General features: G+C 44.3%; 1 protein-coding gene and 2 non-coding genes across 4 annotated transcripts; 2 read left to right on the top strand and 1 right to left on the bottom strand.

Moving 5' to 3' along the window:
• Nucleotides 1–565: 565 nt before the first annotated feature.
• LOC145881551 (OCIA domain-containing protein 1-like) lies at nt 566–10,956 on the bottom strand. 2 transcript variants are annotated; one of them, XM_082978664.1, is made up of 9 exons: nt 10,713–10,956; nt 10,399–10,483; nt 10,099–10,152; nt 9,743–9,790; nt 9,534–9,660; nt 9,310–9,397; nt 4,756–4,849; nt 1,777–1,941; nt 566–1,071 (listed from the first exon to the last, which is right to left on the bottom strand). In XM_082978664.1, exons 1-9 carry the CDS (start codon nt 10,761–10,763, stop codon nt 1,031–1,033), a joined length of 753 nt encoding a protein of 250 aa, XP_082834790.1. In that variant the 5' UTR covers nt 10,764–10,956; the 3' UTR covers nt 566–1,030. The 2 variants fall into 2 exon arrangements, with proteins under 2 accessions (XP_082834790.1, XP_082834791.1); XM_082978665.1 differs by having other exon boundaries at nt 566–1,068.
• A 1,225-nt stretch (nt 10,957–12,181) lies between these two features.
• LOC145853693 (U1 spliceosomal RNA) lies at nt 12,182–12,345 on the top strand. The gene has a single exon (XR_014374592.1). It is a non-coding gene; the product is annotated as a U1 spliceosomal RNA (small nuclear RNA).
• A 5,911-nt stretch (nt 12,346–18,256) lies between these two features.
• LOC123732781 (U1 spliceosomal RNA) lies at nt 18,257–18,420 on the top strand. The gene has a single exon (XR_006763411.1). It is a non-coding gene; the product is annotated as a U1 spliceosomal RNA (small nuclear RNA).
• Nucleotides 18,421–21,984: the final 3,564 nt, after the last annotated feature.

Below are 21,984 nucleotides of genomic sequence, written 5' to 3'. Positions count from 1 at the left end.
ATTGTCTGTTTGTGTAATTTGTTGTACCCCCCCCCAGCACATGTTATCATTGTCTGTTTGTATAATTTGTTGTACCCCCCCCAGCACATGTTATCATTGTCTGTTTGTATGATGTATAATTTGTTGTACCCCCCCCAGCACATGTTATCATTGTCTGTTTGTGTAATTTGTTGTACCCCCCCCCAGCACATGTTATCATTGTCTGTTTGTATAATTTGTTGTACCCCCCCCAGCACATGTTATCATTGTCTGTTTGTATGATGTATAATTTGTTGTACCCCCCCAGCACATGTTATCATTGTCTGTTTGTGTAATTTGTTGTACCCCCCCCCCCCAGCACATGTTATCATTGTCTGTTTGTGTAATTTGTTGTACCCCCCCCCCAGCACATGTTATCATTGTCTGTTTGTGTAATTTGTTGTACCCCCCCCCCAGCACATGTTATCATTGTCTGTTTGTATACTGATTTTTCTGCAATAAAAAACACAGGTGTTTGAGGTGGAAAGGCCATTTGGCCACTAGAGGCCTCTATCATTCTCTGATTGACAGACACACAAAGACAACGTTATTCAATTTCAAAACCAATTGGGTTTATTGACATGTTTTTTTTCAAAAGACAGAATCAGACAGACAATGGGAGAATCTCAATTACATTTCCTTGAATCCTCGCGGGGGGGGGCCTAATTTTTAAAATATATTTGAGTAATTATCGAGAGCAACTTACAGGAGCAATTAGGGTTAAATGCCTTGCTCAAGGGCACAGACAGATTTTTCACCTAGTCGGTTCAGGGATTTGAACCAGCGACCTTTCGGTTACTGGCCCAATGCTCTTAACCACTAGGCTACCTGCCTACCCCTCTGACCTTCTCATCCAATGGGTTTTGAGAAGACGAGGAGAGAGGAATCAAGGAAATGCAATTGAGATTATCCCATACATTCATAAATTGAGATGTAAATAATTGCAAAGCAACCACCGGGGTTTGTGGGTATTGTAGTCCAATCAGCACTGTCAGTGATAAGATGGAGAGACTCACTCCTCCAAGCTGTCTCCGTAGACATTCTTCTTCCCTGCTAAAAGAGAGGATGAAGGGATGATAAACACCATTATTATTTCTGTAACATTACACCCTAATGAACATGACCCTATTGGCATGATTATCAGCTGTTGTCAGACAAATGGGTCTGAACTTCTTTCTCAGTAATGTGCAGCCAATCAGACTTCCCTTCCTCAGTAACGTGCAGCCAATTCATACTAGATGAAAAGCCGGAATGAGTATGACATACTGGCATTTAAAATATAATAATTATAATTATAAACTGGGTGGTTCAAGCCCTGAATTCTGATTGGCTGACAGCCGTGGTATATCAGACCGCATACCACTTGTATTTATTTTTAATTCTCTAACTACATTGGTAACTAGTCTATAATAGCAATTAGGCACCTCAGGGTTTTGTGGTATATGGCCAATATACCATGGCTAAGGGCTGTATCTAGGCATTCCACGATGCATCGTGCCTAAGAACAGCCCTTAAATGTGGTATATTGGCCATATACCACACCCCCTCTGGCCTTATTGCTTAATTATAATACACATACTAGGAAACATTCTATTCTCACACATAAGACAAGGATCAGAACAAATGGCACACAGAAGCCTATAGGCTCTGGTCTAAAGTAGTGCACTATATAGGGAATAGGGTGCCATAGGGCTCTGGTCTAAAGTAGTGCACTATATAGGGAATAGGGTGCCATTTGGGACACACCCACCGACTCACCGTCCTTCTTGGGGGCGGTTCTCCCTGGCCGGTCAGACTCTGGTTTGAGCAGCGTCTCAGCCTTCTGGGTAAGCGTGACCTCATAGGTTTCTCGGTTCTTGTTCCTTAGGTCCTCGTACATGATGGGCTTCCTCCTGGGCTCCTCGTCATCCAGGAACGACTGGGCTGGAGGGGGCAGAGGTTAGAGGGTAAAGGTTAGAAGTCCTCGTACATGATTGGCTTCCTCCTGGGCTCCTCGTCATATTGGAACAACTGGGCTTCAGGGGTCGGGTCAGGAAAAAGAACAAGAGCACTTTTTACTTGACAAATTCAGGTAGGCCCATCCCAGTTTACACAATTGCATTTTATAGATGGCAATCTGAATGCACAGAGATACCGTGACGAGATCCTGAGGCCCGTTGTCGTGCCATTCATCCACCGCCATCACCTCATGTTTCAGCATGATAAAGAACTGCCCCATGGCACAAACATCTGTAAACAATTCTTGGAAGCTGAACATGTCCCAGTTCCATTACCTGTGTACACCAGACATTGAGCATGTTTAGAATGCTCTGAAAAGACCGCGTACGACAGTCGTGTGTTGCAGTTCCCGCCAATTTCCAGCAACTTTGCACAGCCATTGAAGAGGCAAATGGTGGTCACACCAGATAGTGAGTGGTTCTGATCCAAGCCCCTACTTTTTGTATTTTTTTTTTAAAATTTTTAAGGTATCTATTCCCAGTCCTGTGAAATTCATAGATTAGGGCCTAATTAATTTACATAAATTGACTGATTTCCTTATATGAACTGTAATTTTGAAATTGTTGCATGTTGTGTTTTTTATATTTTTGTTCAGTGTAGATGGATATCTACTTGGAAATAACTTGTTTTAACATGGACATTGTCATTGAGGACTTCCACCATTCTAAAGTGGTCAACTGAGTGGGACTTCCGATGAGTTAGTTAAAACCTGTTGTGGACAGGCGTTCTGTTCCGCCAGCGGGACCCTTAGCCAACAGCCAATGGAATCGCATGGCGTGAAATACAAAAACTACTAAAATACCACAATTCAATTTTTTCAAACAATCAACTATTTTACACCATTTTAAAGATAAGACTCTCGTTAATCTAACCACATTGTCCGATTTCAAAAAGGCTTTACAGCGAAAGCAAAACATTAGATTGTTAGGAGAGTACATAGACCAAAATAATCCCACAGCCATTTTCCAAGCAAGCATATATGTCAATAAAACCCAAAACACAGCTAAATGAAGCACTAACCTTTGATGATCTTCATCAGATGACACTCCTAGGACATTATGTTATACAATACATGTATGTTTTGTTCAATCAAGTTCATATTTATATCCAAAAACAGCTTTTTACATTGGCGTGTGATGTTCAGAACATCTATTCCACCCAAAAACTTCCGGTGAATTTACAAAAATACTCATCATAAACGTTGACAAAATACATCATTATTTTAAGAATTATAGATACAGAACTCCTTTATTCAATCGCTGTGTCAGATTTTAAAATAGCTTTTTGGCGAAAGCACATTTTTCAATATTCTGAGTACATAGCTCGCCATCACGGCGAGCTATTTTGACACCCGCCAAGTTCGGGGCAAACTAAACTCAGAATTAGTATTAGAAATATTGTATTACCTTTGCTGAAATTCGTCAGAATGCACTCCCAGGACTGCTACTTCCACAATAAATTTTGTTTTTGTTCCAAATAATCCATGGTTATGTCCAAATACCTCCGTTTTGTTCGTGCGTTCAGGTCACTATCCAAAGGCTAACGCGCGAGCGCATTTCGAGACACAAAAAGTCAAAATGTTCCATTACCGTACTTAGAAGCATGTCAAACGGTGTTTCAAATCAATTTTTATGGTATTTTTCTCGTAAAATAGCGATAATATTCCAACCGGACAATAGTGTATTCATTCAAGGAGGAAAAGAAAAAAAACTGCGTGCTCGCAGGAACGCGCATATCCAATCTCTTTGTCCCCAGGCAGACCACTGAGAAACTGAGCTACTATACTCTGCCCAGAGACAGGAGAAGGCTCAATCCACTTTCTGAAGGCTTTAGACAGCCAATGGAAGCCTTAGAAAGTGCAACGTAACCCCACAGATACTGTAGTTTCGATAGAGAATCAAAAGAAGAACTACAATTCTCAGACATTCCACTTCCTGCTTGGAATTTTCTCAGGTTTTTGCCTGCCATATGAGTTCTGTTATACTCACAGACACCATTCAAACAGTTTTAGAAACTTCAGAGTGTTTTCTATCCAAATCTACTAATAATATGCATATTCTCGTTTCTGGGCAAGAGTAGTAACCAGTTTAAATCGGGTACGTTTTTCATCCGGCTGTGAAAATTCTGCCCCCTATCCTAAACAGGTTAAAGGAAAGATAACACCATTCCATCCAGGTCATAAGGAGGGATCAGCCAATGAATTATCTACTTGTGAATAAACATTTCATAACTGCAGGGTAAATCACCAACCATACCTGTTAAAACAACATCCTCCAGGGGGCAGTAAATCACCAACCTTGACTTTGAAGAAAGATGGACTACTTCAATCTGGAGATTACCTTAATGGTGCTGCTCGTGCCCTCAGACGCCACAATGGGACAGATACAAATGATGTCATCTATCTAAGTCTATCGTGCAGATCTAGGATCAGCTTCTCCATCCCCCCCAATGGTAACTTTAACCACTAGTGGGGGGGGGGGGGGGGGAGAGAATGCAACTGACCTAAGATCAGTGTCTAGGGGCAACTTAACCCTGCACCCTTCCGCTCGGTTCCTAGTGAAAACGACCCTGGGCTGCAGGGGACAGACATCCAAGAAATACAGGTTAGAGGTCAGAGGTTGGGCTGCAGGAGGGGGGGGGTCAAACTGAGGTTAAATCAGGCAGTTAACTAGGAGGACACCGTTGAAGGGTTGTCATGGTTAACGCTGTAGTTAGGTTACTACTTGCTGCCACGGTTACCTGGCATGTTGTAGTCGATGTCTGCAGCGGTGCGGCTGGTCTGTGCTGCGGTGGGGGCGTCACTGTATCCATAGTCTCTGGCGTGGGGTGGGACCTGACACACAGAATCAAACGGGAACACAGAACACATGGTGTTGGAATGAATGGAGATCAGATGGACACGGACTGATATGCAAACTGAGCCAGTGACTGCCTTGGATGCAGTTGTGGCAGACTGCAGTGTTGTTGTAGAAGCTCATCCTACAACCAGGACAACACCCCTCGGTATCAGACTGTGCTGACCACTCTGTCTCCCAGCTACTACAACACTAGACTGGCCTGAGGCTGCTCTGGACTGTACTGACCACTCTGTCTCCCAGCTACTACAACACTAGACTGGCCTGAGGCTGCTCTGGACTGACCACTCTGTCAACACTAGACTGGCCTGAGGCTGCTCTGGACTGTACTGACCACTCTGTCTCCCAGCTACTACAACACTAGACTGGCCTGAGGCTGCTCTGGACTGACCACTCTGTCAACACTAGACTGGCCTGAGGCTGCTCTGGACTGTACTGACCACTCTGTCTCCCAGCTACTACAACACTAGACTGGCCTGAGGCTGCTCTGGACTGACCACTCTGTCTCCCAGCTACTACAACACTAGACTGGCCTGAGGCTGCTCTGGACTGACCACTCTGTCTCCCAGCTACTACAACACTAGACTGGCCTGAGGCTGCTCTGGACTGTACTGACCACTCTGTCTCCCAGCTACTACAACACTAGACTGGCCTGAGGCTGCTCTGGACTGTGCTGACCACTCTGTCTCCCAGCTACTACAACACTAGACTGGCCTGAGGCTGCTCTGTACTGACCACTCTGTCTCCCAGCTACTACAACACTAGACTGGCCTGAGGCTGCTCTGGACTGTACTGACCACTCTGTCTCCCAGCTACTACAATAATCTAGCACTCTGCAAACCATGACCCATTTGTATTCTACATGAGTCAAATGTAATGGAGTCCATTGCCAATGTTGTGAATGGTTGCTGTTCATACAAGGATTTGTACATTGCTAGACGACCTCCTTGTTGACCTGATAGCCAGCGAGGTCGGACCGGTAGTCTCACCAACAGCACACATTTTGATTTAACGAGGCAAGTCAGTTAAGAACAAATTCTTATTTACAATGACAGCTTAGGAACAGTGGGTTAACTGCCTTGTTCAGGGGCAGAACGACAGAGATTTTTACCTTGTCAGCTTGGTGATTCGATCTAGCAACCTTTCGGTTACTGGCCCAACACTCTAACCACTAGGCTACCTGCCTCCCCACATCCATTAACAGTCTTGTGTAATAGGAAGCTGGTTTGATGATGATGATGATGATGTCTTTTCCTGTGTGTCAAATACACCATATTTTGTTGTTGTGTGGAGAGGCCAAGAGGGCCAGAGAAAACAGGGGGGCCAGGGAGAACAGGGGGGCCAGGGAGAACAGGGGGGCCAGAGAAAACAGGGGGGCCAGAGAAAACAGGGGGGCCAGGGAGAACAGGGGGGCCAGGGCGAGGTGACGATAACCTTGGCAGACCAGTTGGCTAGGTACTGCTCTGTTTCAGCTGTCGTGGGCAGCCTAGCTGTTTGGAGAAGGAGACCAGTTGGCTAGGTACTGCTCTGTTTCAGCTGTCGTGGGCAGCCTAGCTGTTTGGTGAAGGAGACCAGTTGGCTAGGTACTGCTCTGTTTCAGCTGTCGTGGGCAGCCTAGCTGTTTGGAGAAGGAGACCAGTTGGCTAGGTACTGCTCTGTTTCAGCTGTCGTGGGCAGCCTAGCTGTTTGGAGAAGGAGACCAGTTGGCTAGGTACTGCTCTGTTTCAGCTGTCGTGGGCAGCCTAGCTGATTGGAGAAGGAGACCAGTTGGCTAGGTACTGCTCTGTTTCAGCTGTCGTGGGCAGCCTAGCTGTTTGGAGAAGGAGACCAGTTGGCTAGGTACTGCTCTGTTTCAGCTGTCGTGGGCAGCCTAGCTGTTTGGAGAAGGAGACCAGTTGGCTAGGTACTGCTCTGTTTCAGCTGTCGTGGGCAGCCTAGCTGTTTGGAGAAGGAGACCAGTTGGCTAGGTACTGGTCTGTTTCAGCTGTCGTGGGCAGCCTAGCTGTTTGGAGAAGGAGACCAGTTGGCTAGGTACTGCTCTGTTTCAGCTGTCGTGGGCAGCCTAGCTGTTTGGAGAAGGAGACCAGTTGGCTAGGTACTGCTCTGTTTCAGCTGTCGTGGGCAGCCTAGCTGATTGGAGAAGGAGACCAGTTGGCTAGGTACTGCTCTGTTTCAGCTGTCGTGGGCAGCCTAGCTGTTTGGAGAAGGAGACCAGTTGGCTAGGTACTGCTCTGTTTCAGCTGTCGTGGGCAGCCTAGCTGTTTGGAGAAGGAGACCAGTTGGCTAGGTACTGCTCTGTTTCAGCTGTCGTGGGCAGCCTAGCTGTTTGGAGAAGGAGACCAGTTGGCTAGGTACTGCTCTGTTTCAGCTGTCGTGGGCAGCCTAGCTGTTTGGAGAAGGAGACCAGTTGGCTAGGTACCGCTCTGTTTCAGCTGTCGTGGGCAGCCTAGCTGTTTGGAGAAGGAGACCAGTTGGCTAGGTACCGCTCTGTTTCAGTTGTCGTGGGCAGCCTAGCTGTTTGGAGAAGGAGACCAGTTGGCTAGGTACCGCTCTGTTTCAGCTGTCGTGGGCAGCCTAGCTGTTTGGAGAAGGAGACCAGTTGGCTAGGTACCGCTCTGTTTCAGCTGTCGTGGGCAGCCTAGCTGATTGGAGAAGGAGACCAGTTGGCTAGGTACCGCTCTGTTTCAGCTGTCGTGGGCAGCCTAGCTGATTGGAGAAGGAGACCAGTTGGCTAGGTACCGCTCTGTTTCAGCTGTCGTGGGCAGCCTAGCTGTTTGGAGAAGGAGACCAGTTGGCTAGGTACTGCTCTGTTTCAGCTGTCGTGGGCAGCCTAGCAGATTGGAGAAGGAGACCAGTTGGCTAGGTACTGCTCTGTTTCAGCTGTCGTGGGCAGCCTAGCTGTTTGGAGAAGGAGACCAGTTGGCTAGGTACTGCTCTGTTTCAGCTGTCGTGGGCAGCCTAGCTGTTTGGAGAAGGAGACCAGTTGGCTAGGTACCGCTCTGTTTCAGCTGTCGTGGGCAGCCTAGCTGTTTGGAGAAGGAGACCAGTTGGCTAGGTACCGCTCTGTTTCAGCTGTCGTGGGCAGCCTAGCTGTTTGGAGAAGGAGACCAGTTGGCTAGGTACCGCTCTGTTTCAGCTGTCGTGGGCAGCCTAGCTGTTTGGAGAAGGAGACCAGTTGGCTAGGTACCGCTCTGTTTCAGCTGTCGTGGGCAGCCTAGCTGTTTGGAGAAGGAGACCAGTTGGCTAGGTACTGCTCTGTTTCAGCTGTCGTGGGCAGCCTAGCTGATTGGAGAAGGAGACCAGTTGGCTAGGTACTGCTCTGTTTCAGCTGTCGTGGGCAGCCTAGCTGTTTGGAGAAGGAGACCAGTTGGCTAGGTACTGCTCTGTTTCAGCTGTCGTGGGCAGCCTAGCTGTTTGGAGAAGGAGACCAGTTGGCTAGGTACTGCTCTGTTTCAGCTGTCGTGGGCAGCCTAGCTGTTTGGAGAAGGAGACCAGTTGGCTAGGTACTGCTCTGTTTCAGCTGTCGTGGGCAGCCTAGCTGTTTGGAGAAGGAGACCAGTTGGCTAGGTACTGCTCTGTTTCAGCTGTCGTGGGCAGCCTAGCTGTTTGGAGAAGGAGACCAGTTGGCTAGGTACTGCTCTGTTTCAGCTGTCGTGGGCAGCCTAGCTGATTGGAGAAGGAGACCAGTTGGCTAGGTACTGCTCTGTTTCAGCTGTCGTGGGCAGCCTAGCTGTTTGGAGAAGGAGACCAGTTGGCTAGGTACTGCTCTGTTTCAGCTGTCGTGGGCAGCCTAGCTGTTTGGAGAAGGAGACCAGTTGGCTAGGTACTGCTCTGTTTCAGCTGTCGTGGGCAGCCTAGCTGTTTGGAGAAGGAGACCAGTTGGCTAGGTACTGCTCTGTTTCAGCTGTCGTGGGCAGCCTAGCTGATTGGAGAAGGAGACCAGTTGGCTAGGTACTGCTCTGTTTCAGCTGTCGTGGGCAGCCTAGCTGTTTGGAGAAGGAGACCAGTTGGCTAGGTACTGCTCTGTTTCAGCTGTCGTGGGCAGCCTAGCTGTTTGGAGAAGGAGACCAGTTGGCTAGGTACTGCTCTGTTTCAGCTGTCGTGGGCAGCCTAGCTGTTTGGAGAAGGAGACCAGTTGGCTAGGTACTGCTCTGTTTCAGCTGTCGTGGGCAGCCTAGCTGTTTGGTGAAGGAGACCAGTTGGCTAGGTACTGGTCTGTTTCAGCTGTTGTGGGCAGCCTAGCTGTTTGGTGAAGGAGACCAGTTGGCTAGGTACCGGTCTGTTTCAGCTGTCGTGGGCAGCCTAGCTGTTTGGAGAAGGAGGTGCTTCCTGTACTGTTGGTTGCCATGCATACAGGGACCTTTGAAATGTTTGGTTCCATTTTCTATGTACATTTGATGGGTGGATTCAAAGAAAGTATTTAAACGTGTGTTTGTACCTGGCTCTGGGGGTCAGAGGCCTGGAACATGGGGTCAAACGACACCTGGTCGGGGTCACTCATCTCTGACTGGGGGCCCTGAGACGACCTGAGAAAGAAGAAGAGGAGTGAGTGTATGTATGTATGTATGTATGTATGTATGTATGTATGTATGTATGTATGTATGTATGTATGTATGTATGTATGTATGTATGTATGTATGTGTGTGTGTGTGTGTTACTGACTGTGTGTTGGGTCTGGTCCTCTGTCTCAGTGCTTCTCCTAGAGGGGAGTGCTCCAGCCTCTTGAACTTCTCCTGACAATGCTTCATGTACGATATCTTCCCTGCCAGGTAGCCACACAGCCCCGCAACTGGACACACATCTGTATTACATTCTCATAATAACAAGGAGCACACACTTTATACACAAACATCTGGGTTCAGTGAACTCACAGGCCACTTTAGGGAGAGATCCAAACTTGGATGACGATGTCAGAGCTCCTAAAACACAGGAAGGAACACAGAAGAGTCAGTCTTGATGTCACTAGTCCAATTCATGGTAGAAAAGGCAAGTGTCGACCAGGTGGGTTGCAGACACTCAAATGTATAGGTGTGATACATCTGCTGCCCTCTGCAGCAAACACCTTCATCTATTTGGCTGCTTTCTCTGAACTTGCACTTGTCATTAAGGTATCTCTAACTGGAAGCTACTATTCTATATCAGAGTATTGAGATGTCCCTTGGATGCGCTCCTAGATCATACATGTACACTAAGATATAGTGATGACGGATATGGGAGGTGGGCCTACCTCTATGGATGAGGCCTTGAGTGACAAGCATGCTGACCACTGAGAAGGGCACGGCTGTAGGAAGGGAGGGGAGAAACAAGGTTAGAATCACATGCGCACCAATACCTGTACATAGAATGAATGATATATTGAGCATGAACCTGACTCCTGTAAAATATAGACTCGTGTAAAATACAGACTCCTGTAAAATATAGACTCGTGTAAAATACAGACTCCTGGAAAGTACAGACTCCTGGAAAATACAGACTTCTGTCAAATCTATTGCTATTTTGTTAGTCTGTGTTACCCATGGTAACTTACATCTGTACCAGAAACTCTCCTGGTTGCATTCTCTGAAGACTCTCCTCTCATCTTCTGTGGGGATGTAATCCATTCCTACAGGACTCTATACACACACACACACAGTCCCAAAACCTTACCTCCATTGATTTTATCAATACATATCAATTGAAGTAACCGGTTTGTGTTTTTTTTTGTCAAGATCTCGAGTGCATAGAAAACGTTAACTAGCTAGCCTACAGCAAGCATGCTAACTGACTGCAAGTGACAGGTGAGGCTAGCTATGGTACAGTAGCTTAGTTAGTTACTGTAGCAGCTTACTGTTATATGTTTACCTGTGCTTCGCCCTGTCGCTCTTCACTGAATCCCGTAGACATTGGTGTCATATTGTAAAACTATGTCGGTCAACTTTGTCTTTCAGAGCACGTATAGCAAAAACGTGCACAGACACACTCCCCGTATTGATTTCGTAAATAGCGGGTACAAATTCATAACATGTATAGCAAAAACGTGCACAGACACACTCCCCGTATTGATTTCGAAAATATTTGGTTACAATGTCATTGCATGGAGCGAAGCTGACCCGGAAGTAGTAGTAGCCATGGAACGGGAAGTTTGACGAGGACTTTTAATTTTGAATGTTTTTCTTAGCAGTAAAATCGCATTCACAGAGGAACAACATTATATGAGGAAATGTATTCCAGCTCTTAAAAAAAAAAATCTAAATCCATTTATCGAATTAACACGAAGGGGTGTGGTATATGGCCAATATACCACGGCTAATGGCTGTTCTTATGCACGACACAACATGCGAGGTCAATTTTCCTGGCATGTTTTTGGTCTGCCTGTTGCTATGATACAAACCACACGACGAGGACGTTTGCTATCAATGTGCATAATATCTCACAAGCGGTAAAGGCTTGGGAACAAAGATGAAACGCTAATGCGTATTCTGACTGAGTCATAGCAAATTTAGCTGCACACACACCTCAGCGTGTATTTTGCAAAAATGTATTTAGGCATATTAAAACACTTCAGTTTATCCCCGATCACGAGTATCATCCTGTCAATTTACAATTACACTCACAGTACATAGATTACATGTCACTGTAAATATATCTTTCTATTTTTATTTTCTATTGTGTTATTGACTACGTTTGTTTATGTGTAACTCTGTGTTGTTTTCGTCGCATTGCTTTGCTTTATCTTGGCCAGGTCGCAGTTGTAAATGAGAACTTGTTCTCAACTGGCCTACCTGGTTAAATAAAGGTGAAATAAAATATAAAAAACACGCCTAATAGCTACTACTATGTCTTTTTGTTGATGAAGTAGTAGGCGACTGTTTCTCCTCCGTATCTGGGGTCGTATGCCACCCTGTGGTCGATGGTGGAATCATATTTTACTGAGGAGCAGAAAACAAGCGTGATGAAACTATTCCTACAATGTCTGGAACGCTACAAAACACCAGAAATAGTTGGTGTCTTTCGGTTGGCTGTGTGAGCACGAATGTGATTTCAGCATTTTGGTACATCGCCTACTTGTGTCTAATCAGACGGACATTGAGACAAACAATTCAATGTGTGTATAATTTCTACCGTGTTGCATGATGGGAAAATAGTCAGACAGTGATATAATATAATAAAACAAAGTGCATCGCTTTTCCACCGCTTTGTCCGCAACTGTATTAGTAAACGTTATTAGACCCTGGTCGATATGATGTGGTATTGTCAGTAGTACAAGTGGTAACCGTTAGACAAACACCTTTGTCCTGGAATGAGTCCCCCTCTACCAACGTGTACAACTCATACTTACCTGGCAAGGGAGACACCGTGATCAAGAAGGCGGTTCACCGAGGGCGAGGCTCAGCCATTGCACTCCGGCTGTGCTGACCCCTGCGAATTTCCCAAATGTGGAAATCTCGATTGCATAATTTCTGGTAGTGGGGGACTGCGTTCGCGCTCTCCCCTGATTTCTTTGTGAAAAGTAAACACAGAAAGTATTATTTTCGTTGTCTGTTGGTCAAGTTGGAGTGTTTCTGCAGTCACTAGCTGCAGCGATCCGAAAAGAGCAGCGACCAACAGATCTGGGTTCTTTGGGGACCTTTAAAACCTCATGGTGACAGTATTTGGAAATTCAGATGAATAACGTGCCCAAATTAAACTGCCTGCTACTTTTGATAGAAAACACTCTGAAGTTTCTAAAACTGTTTGAATGATGTCTGTGAGTGTAACAGAACGCATATGGCAGGCAAAAACCTGAGAAAAAAATCCAACCAGGAAGTGGTATGTAGTTTTTCAAGTGATTCCCTATCCAGTATACAGTGTCTGTGGGGTCATTTTGCACTTCCTAAAGCTTCCACTAGATGTCAACAGTCTTTAGAACGTTGTTTCATGATTTTACTGTGACTGGGGAGAGAATAAGAGGTCCTAGAGTCAGATGACTGAGAGAATGACATGAGTTCAGTGGTGCGCGCTCCCGTGAGAGTTAGCTGTGTTCCTTTTCTTTTTTGAAGACAAAGGAATCGTCCGGTTGGAATATTACTGAAGATTTATGATAAAAACATCCTAAAGATTGATGCTATACATCGTTTGACATGTTTCTACGAACGTAAATATAACTTTTTTAGACTTTTCGTCGTGACATTTTGCGCGCGCTTCCTGCATTTGGAGTAGTGGACTAAACGTGCGAACAAAAAGGAGGTATTTGGACATAAATGATGGACTTTATCGAACAAAACAAACATTTATTGTGGAACTGGGATTCCTGGGAGTGCATTCTGATGAAGATCATCAAAGGTAAGTGAATATTTATAATGCTATTTCTGATTTTAGTTGACTCCAAAATGGCAGGTGTCTGTATTGCTTGCTGTTGTTGCCTGAGCACTGTACTGAGATTATTTCAAAGTGTGCTTTCGCTGTAAAGTTTTTTTTAAATCTGACACAGCTGTTGCATTAAGGAGAAGTGTATCTATAATTCATTGAATAACAGTTTAATATTTTATCAACGTTTATGATGAGTATTTCTGTAAATTGATGTGCTTATTCACCGGAAGTTTTGGGAGGCAAAACATTTCTGAACATTACACGCCAATGTAAAATGGGGTTTTTGGATATAAATATGAACTTTCTTGAGCAAAACATACACGTATTGTGTAACATGAAGTCCTATGAGTGCCATCTGATGAAGATCATCAAAGGTTAGTGATTCATTTTAGCTGTATTTCTGGTTTTTGTGACACTCCTTGCTTGGAAAATGGCTGTGTGGTTTTTCTTGTCTCAGCGCTGTCCTAACATAATCTAATGTTATGCTTTCACCGTAAAGCCTTTTTGAAATCGGACAATGTGGTTGGATTAACGAGAAATGTATCTTTAAAATGGGATATAATAGTTGTATGTTTGAGAAATTTGAATTATGAAATTTTTGTGGTTTTGAATTTGCCGCCCTGCTATTTCACTGGCTGTTGAATAGTGTGTCCCGCGGGTGGGACGCTAGCGTCCCACATTTCCCAGAGAGGTTAACAGAATGTGACTGGCAGAACGGGTGTTGTATGTGGAGAATGAGGGCTGCAGTAGGTATCTCAGATAGGGAGGTGTGAGACCTAAAAGGGTTTTATAAATAAGCATCAACCAGTGTGAACTAAGGCCTTATAGATACATTTTGTCTTCTGAAAGCGGGGTGAACAGGCAGTGGCTCGGGTGGTTGTTGTCCTTGATGATCTTTTTGGCCTTCCTGTGACATCGGGGGCTGTAGGTGTCCTGGAGGGCGGGTAGTTTGCCCCCGGCATTGGGTAGACAACACCACCCTCTGAAGAGCCATGCTGTTGCGGGCACTGCAGTTGCCATACCAGGTGGTGATACAGCCCGACATGATGCTTTCGATTGTGCATCTGTAATTTCTTTAGCCTCCTGAGTTTGAAGAGGCTCTGTTGCGCCTTCTTCACCACGTTGGTAGCGAAATGAGTAGAGACCACCCCCCAGGCAGAGGCCAAGGTAGCCACGGAAGCCCTAGGTGACAAGCCAAATTTCTTTAGCCTCCTGAGTTTGAAGAGGCTCTGTTGCGCCTTCTTCACCACGCTGGTAGCGAAATGAGTAGAGACCACCCCCCAGGCAGAGGCCAAGGTAGCCACGGAAGCCCTGGGGTGGTACAGAAGAAAGGGGGCCTCGACCCCAAACGAAGAGTCCCCCACAACACCCAAGGTCCCGGCGGCCACGGCCTGACAGCGCTGCTGTGCCTAGGGTGATGCGCCTCGGGGAGGGATCTCCTCTGGGCCTTTAAAGACTGGACGGTTATTGATTCGGAAGAGCAGGAGGCGGCGAGCTTGATAAGGACTCACCCTGTTCCTGTACAAAGGACTGAAGACAGCTTTTTAACAGTTTACTTTTTAACATGTTTTCATGTCTTAAAAATATTTTACTTTTGTTAACTTCTTATGGGCAGTAGCATCCCACCTGGCCAACATCCGGTGAAATTGCAGAGCGCGAAACTCAAAAATACTAAATTCAAATATTTAACATTCTTGAAAATACATGTGTTATACATCAAAATAAAGTTTATCTTCTTGTTAATCCAGCCGCTGTGTCAGATTTCCAAAAGGCTTTACGGCGAAAGCACACCATGCGATTATCTGAGGACAGTGCCACGCATACAAACACATGAAAATCATTTTTCAACCAGGCAGGTGCGACACAAAAGTCAGAAATAGCGATATAATTAACTTTTTAAGGTATAGGGGGCAGTATTTTCATTTTCGGATGAAAAGCGTGCTCAGAGTAAACTGCCTAATACTCGGGCCCAGAGTCAAATATTTGCAAATTATTAGGAGATTTGGATAGAAAACACTGTGAAGTTTCTAAAACTGTTTGAATGATGTCTGTGAGTATAACAGAACTCATATGGCATGCAAAAACCTGAGACAAATCCAACCAGGAAGTGGGAAATCTGATGCTTGTAGTCTTTTCAAGTCATTGCCTATCTAACACACAGTGACTTAGGGTTCATTTTGCACTTCCTAAGGCTTCCACTAGATGTCAACAGTCTTTAGAACCTTGTTTCAGGCTTTTGCAGTGAACAGAGAGCGAACAAGAAGGCCAGGAAGTTGGTGACTCAGAAAATGACATGACTTCAGTGGCGCACGATCACGTGATGAGGTAGCTGTGTTCCATAACATTTTTCAAGACATTGGAATATTATTTAAGTTTTATGTTAAAAAAGCCCTAAAGATTGATGCTATACAACGTTTGACATGTTTTTACGAACGTAAATATAACTTTTTTTGACTTTTCGTCGTGAAATTTTCGGCACGCTTCCTACATTTGGAGTAGCTTACTGAACGTGCAAACAACAAGGAGGTATTTGGACATAAATTATGGACTTTAACGAACAAAACATACATTTATTGTGGACCTGGGATTCCTGAGAGTGCATTTTGATGAAGATCATCACAGGTACGTGAATATTTATAATGCTATTTATGATTTTAGATGACTCCAAAATGGCGGGTATCTGTATTGTTGGTTTGGTTTTCTGAGCGCTGTACTCAGATTATTGCAAAGTGTGCTTTCCCCGTGAAGCTTTTTTGAAATCTGTGACGCCTCTCCTGCTTGGAAAATGGCTGTGTGGTTTTTCTTGTTGACGCTCTGTCCTAACATAATCTAACTTTATGCTTTCGCTGTAAAGCCTTTTTGAAATCGGACAATGTGGTTGGATTAAGGACAAGTGTATTTTTTTTAAATGGTGTAAAATAGTTGTATGTTTGAGAAATTTGAATTATGAGATTTTGTTTTGAATTTGCCGCCCTGATATTTCACTGGCTGTGTCCCGCAGGTGGGACGCTAGTGTCCCACGTAGCCCATAGAAGTTAATGCCTTACCTTTGAAGATCTTCTTCTGTTGGCACTCCAAAATGTCCCAGAAACATCACAAATGGTCCTTTCGTTCGATAATGTCCTTCTTTATGTCCCAAAAAGTCAAATTATTTGGCGCGTTTGATTCAGAAATACACCGGTTTCAACTCGCCCAACATGCCTACAAAGTATCTAATAAGTTACCTGTAAACTTGGTCCAAACATTTCAAACAACGTTCCAAATCCAACCTCAGGTACCCTAAAATGTAAATAATCTATCAAATTTAAGACAGAATAAACTGTTTCTAATACCGGATAAAAACAACGTGGAACGCGTTCCTGTTCACGCGCACCAAAACAGTAGAGTCCACCTGGAGTGACACTTACAATGAATAGCACTACTTCTTCATTTCTCAAAAGAAAAATGGGGTTCCGTGGCTACCATGGCCACTGCCTGGGGGGTGGTCTCTACTCGTTTCGCTACCAGCGTGATGAAGAAGGCGCAACAGAGCCTCTTCAAACTCAGGAGGCTAAAGAAATTTGGCTTGTCACCTAAAACCCTCAAACTTTTACAGATGCACAATCGAAAGCATCATGTCGGGCTGTATCACCGCCTGGGATGGCAGGGTAGCCTAGTGGTTAGAGAGTTGGGCCCGTAACCGAAAGGTTGCAAGTTTGAATCCCTGAGCTGACAAGGTACAACACAGTTGTTCTGCCCCTGAACAAGGCAGTTAACCCACTGTTCCTAGGCCGTCATTGAAATTAAGAATTTGTTCTTAACAGACTTGCCTAGTTAAATAAAGACAACAAAAAAAACATTGAACAATTTCTAAAGACTGTTGACGTCTAGTGGAAGCCATAGGAACTGCAACCAGGTTCCTAATAATAAGGGTATCCCAGAGAAAATATTGGAAAATCCTATGACCTCAATATTTTCCCCCCTGGATGGTTTGTCCTCGGGGTTTCACCTGCCAAATCTGTTCTGTTATACTCACAGACATTTATTAGAAACTTTAGAGTGTTTTCTATCCAAATCTACCAATTATATGCATATCCTAGCATCTGGGCCTGAGTAACAGGCAGTTTACTTTGGTCACGCTTTTCATCCGGATGTCAAAATACTGCCCCTACTCAAGAGAGGATAACCCACTTTGACATGATAACCCACTTTGACATGATATCCTTGCAACCTTTACTCTTATGAGCAGTTCTCCTCTCAGCAGCATATTGTGGTGCATAATATCTCACTAGCAGGTAAAGGGTAGGGAATAAAGTTGAGATGCTAATGCCTATTCTGACTGAGTGACAGCAAACGTGGCTGTCCCCGCCACCCCCCCCCCCCGCGCGCGCGCACACACACACACACACACACCTCAGCGCGCTGCTCATAATCACCAGGTTTGTTTTTGCAGTGAGAATTTGCAGGAAGTTATTTTGCCAACATCTATTTAGGCATATTAAAACGACTATCAACTGTCAAGTTACAGATACAATTACAAATACGAGTATGTCCATGTGAGCACACCCCTAATAGCTACTACTATGTCATGTTGTTGATGAAGTAGTAGGCGACTGTTTCTCCTCCATATCTGGGGTCGTATGCCACCCTGTGGTCGATGGTGGAATCATATTTTACTGAGGAGCAGAAAACAAGCGTGATGAAACTATTCCTACAATGTCTGGAACGCTACAAAACACCAGAAATAGTTGGTGTCTTTCGGTTGGCTGTGTGAGCACGAATGTGATTTCAGCATTTTGGTACATCGCCTACTTGTGTGTAATCAGACGGACATTTAGAAAAACAGTTCAATGTATATAGAATGTCTACCGTGTTGCATGATGGGAAAATAGTCAGACAGCGATATAATATAATAAAACAAAGTGCATCGCTTTTCCACCGCTTTGTCCGCAACTGTAGTAGTAAACGTTATTAAACCCTGGTCGATATGATGTGGTATTGTCAGTAGTAGAAGTGGTAACCGTTAGACAAACACCTTTGTCCTGGAATGAGTGCCCCTCTACCAACGTGTACAACTCATACTTACCTGGCAAGGGAGACACCGTGATCAAGAAGGCGGTTCACCCAGGGCGAGGCTCAGCCATTGCACTCCGGCTGTGCTGACCCCTGCGAATTTCCCAAATGTGGAAATCTCGATTGCATAATTTCTGGTAGTGGGGGACTGCGTTCGCGCTCTCCCCTGATCTTGATGTAAAAGTAATACTAAGAGTTATAATTCAGGAGTTCTATTGAGTTTTCGTCGAAAAATAGTTTTATTTACATATCAGGTGAATGGTGTTAGAATGTAAGATAAGTTTAGTAAGACCTGAAACAGTTATTTTGGCTTTTAAAAACCCCAATGTTTGAGATCTGTTATTGTAGCACTGGTGATTATGCCTGTCAATGCAACCACACGTTGATAAAGCATTTACAATCATCGAGAATGACACAAAAATATGTTTGAAAACATATTTCCATTGTGGTCCTCTTTAATATTTTTCTAGTCATAGTAGGCCTCGGCTCCACACAACACAATACAAAGGACAGGAGGACATTGTCATAGCGTAGAGCCTTACATGCTGACATGGAATATAAACCACCATTAGTCAGCTTTACACATTATTTAAATGAAGTTATGCTCGGCATGGAGTTACTGTGGTAGTTTGTTCCACTCAACAGCGCCGGTAAATAAAAAGTGTTCTTACCAGATAGACTCTTCCATTTAAAACAGGCGGTATCAGAATCTCTGGTTCTGATGCTTTATTGGTGGACAGCTGTAATATAAATTAAATTATTAGATGGGTACCTGGGGGCTAATCTAATCTCACAATTCCACAACAAGAATAATAATAAATAACACACACAAATCTAAGGGATGGAATAAGAATATATACATATAAAGATATGGATGAGCGATGACCGAGCGGCATAGGCAAGATGCAATAGGTGTTAATTCTAGGGCAAAAACTAAAACACGGATCTCTTGGGAGTCCCGGAGGAGAGGTTTGAAAAAGGCTGATCTAGAATAACGTGATTCAAATTAGTTCACTTTTCTAGGCCTACATCAGCTGTACAACGTGAGTGTGTGCGGCACAGGTGGCTGGTGGCACTTCAATTGGGGAGGACAGAATGAATGAAATGGTATCAAGACACATGAGACATATGGTTTCCATTCCTTTCACACCATTCCAGAAATGTATATCGTCCTTCCTCCCTTCACAAAACCTCCTGTGGTGTCTGGGGGCCTAATTCACCTAGAATAATGTGATTCAAAATGTTTTCTAGGCTGCGTTTATACAGGCAGCCCAATTCTGATATTTTTACCACTAATTGGTATTTTTGACTAATCACATCAGATCTTTTCACATCAGATTTTATCTGATTGGTCAAAAGACCAATGAGTAAAGAAAAAGATTTGAATTGGGCTTCCTGTGTAGACACAGCCATGGAACTTTACAGTAATCCAGTCCACTAGATACCCAACGACCTTTCCCAACATCCATGACACCCAGGTCATTTGACAAATTCATTTCTCAATGTCGGTCTGGAGTTCTCTTCCTCACGAACTAATTAAAAGTGCAATATGTATAGAGTGACCATATTTTAGTTATCAAAAAAGAGGACATGTCCCGGAAAAAGAGTATGGTCACCCTAGTGTTGTGGAATGCAAAAACTCCCTCCGCAGCAGTAACAGCATCTTCTGTTTTACCTGCTCTCATAAAATAGTCAGTCAAATTTACCTGACGAACTCTCTCCTTTAGCTGGAAATTGTGTTTTGCGGAGCTTATGTGGGCTTCTAGGTCGCTAGCACCTTTATTTGACACTGACACGTACGTGCCAGCTTTGCAGGTCATGCATTCTGCTTCACACGGATCCCGACCAAGACGAAAACACGGGAATTTTCTCTGTAAATCGTCTCTGAATTTACATTTGCGTTTGGGCATTTTTACGCTGTTCTGGAGCCATGTGCCACTGTTGACAAGCAAGCTGCTGCTATGGCTCTTGGCTGTTGCCATGGTGAAGGTAATGATTGAGATGCAGTTTGACCAATGTTTGCGTAGGCCTACATGACCCACCAATGGTGGCGTGTGAGAAGGCGGGACCTAAAGAGAAAGGTCAAAGCAATGCAAAAACCCCAAAACGCACACAATGAATGGCGACAGTAGAAAGCAAAAGCCGAATCCCCGACATTTTGGGCGATTTAGAAATCCCGGCTGGACGCATTTTTTTAGGTCCAAAAAGAGGACATGTCCGGGAAAAAGAGGACGTATGGTCACCCTAAATATGTAACTTTGTGGGCGACCCGACCAAAAATTCACGTCAGTTATAGATATGTCTTCTGGTTGAAAGCAAGTCTGATGTGTGCTATTTCTCTGCTTCCCGTCCGTAAATGTAGGCATATTTTTTTACTCTCGGTTTTGTACAACAGCTTCAAACAGCTGAAAAAATATATAATTAAAAATGAGTTCTTGAAAATATATTTCAGTGGTTCAGATTCTCTCTACACTATGCATGACTTGTTTAGACGAACCATCTAACATTTAGCAGCCATGTAATGATGGAGCTATTTCCGCATACTGCGTCTTAGACTGCAATTACCAAAATGCTTTGCGACAGGAAGTGGAAGTGAGAACGAAAACGCTCCACTTATGAGCAAGTGGCAAGTGATAAACTTGGCTTTCGCTAGCAACTTTCTTTTGTTTTATAGAATCTAAAGTGGTCAAATGTAACGTGAAGTATTATTAAAATACGCTTTAATCTTATAACCGACGTCCCGAGTCATTAGTTTAAAGATAGTTATTCTATAGCCCCTTTAAAAATGTCTCATAGTACTTTTACAGTAATCCAGTCTACCAGTCTCCCCATCCAACCTGACAGAGCTTGAGAGGATCTGCAGAGAAGAATGGGAGAAACTCCCCAAATACAGGTGTGCCGAGCTTGTAGCGTCATACCCAAGAAGACTTGAGGCTGTAATCGCTGCCAAAGGTCCATCAACAAAGTACTGAGTAAAGGGTCTGAATACTTATGCAAATGTGATGTCAGTTTTTATTTTTTATTACATTTTCTAACATTTCTAAACTGTTTTGCTTTGTCATTATGGGGTGTTTGTGATGTCATTATGGGGTATTGTGTGTAGATTGATGAGGGGGAAAAAAACAATTTAATCCATTTTAGAATAAGGTTGTAACGTAACAAAATGTGGAAAAAGTCAAGGTGTCTGAATACTTTCCGAATGCACTGTATCCCTTATGACTTGTCATGTAGTCTATGTACCCCTTATGGCTTGTAATTTAGCCTCTATGTATCCCTTATGGCTTCTAATGTAGTCTCCATGTATCCCTTATGGCTTCTAATGTAGTCTCTATGTATCCCTTATGACTTGTCATGTGGTCTCTATGTATCCCTTATGGCTTCTAATGTAGCCTCTATGTATCCCTTATGGCTTCTAATGTAGCCTCTATGTATCCCTTACTGTAGCTAAACATTAACAGGACAAAGCCTTTGGCCTAGATTGAGGGCGCTATTTAATGTGTTATCGCTGAAGCGTTACAGATTCCACCATAGAAATGTGATTTCTGATTGAGCCGACATGCAGCGTTTAGCGTGAATGCCTTCTCCCCCAGCGCGGGAACGGTGCTTTAAAAGCCTCACAGCCTATAATCTGCTATCATCTACCACACCCCCTCAGGCCTTATTGCTTCATTACCCCTCCGTCAGTCATAGAGGAAGGAAGAGCAAAGACACATCACCCAGCCAGAAACCACCC

This window comes from Salmo salar, chromosome 08 (assembly GCF_965601325.2).
Source record: "Salmo salar chromosome 08, fSalSal1, whole genome shotgun sequence".
NCBI lineage: Eukaryota > Metazoa > Chordata > Actinopteri > Salmoniformes > Salmonidae > Salmo > Salmo salar.
The sequence above is the reverse complement of the archived record's forward strand: the minus strand, read 5'-3'. Positions and strand labels throughout refer to the sequence as shown.

Excerpts from the sequence above, each read along its gene's own strand:
- LOC145881551 (XM_082978664.1), bottom strand. The coding sequence starts at position 10,763 with ATGACACCAATGTCTACGGGATTCAGTGAAGAGCGACAGGGCGAAGCA. Across the intron at positions 10,153-10,398 it reads GGAGAGTTTCTGGTACAGAT|CCGTGCCCTTCTCAGTGGTC; the intron begins GTAAGTTACCAT and ends CCCTTCCTACAG. Across the intron at positions 1,942-4,755 it reads CATCGACTACAACATGCCAG|CCCAGTCGTTCCTGGATGAC; the intron begins GTAACCGTGGCA and ends TGCCCCCTCCAG.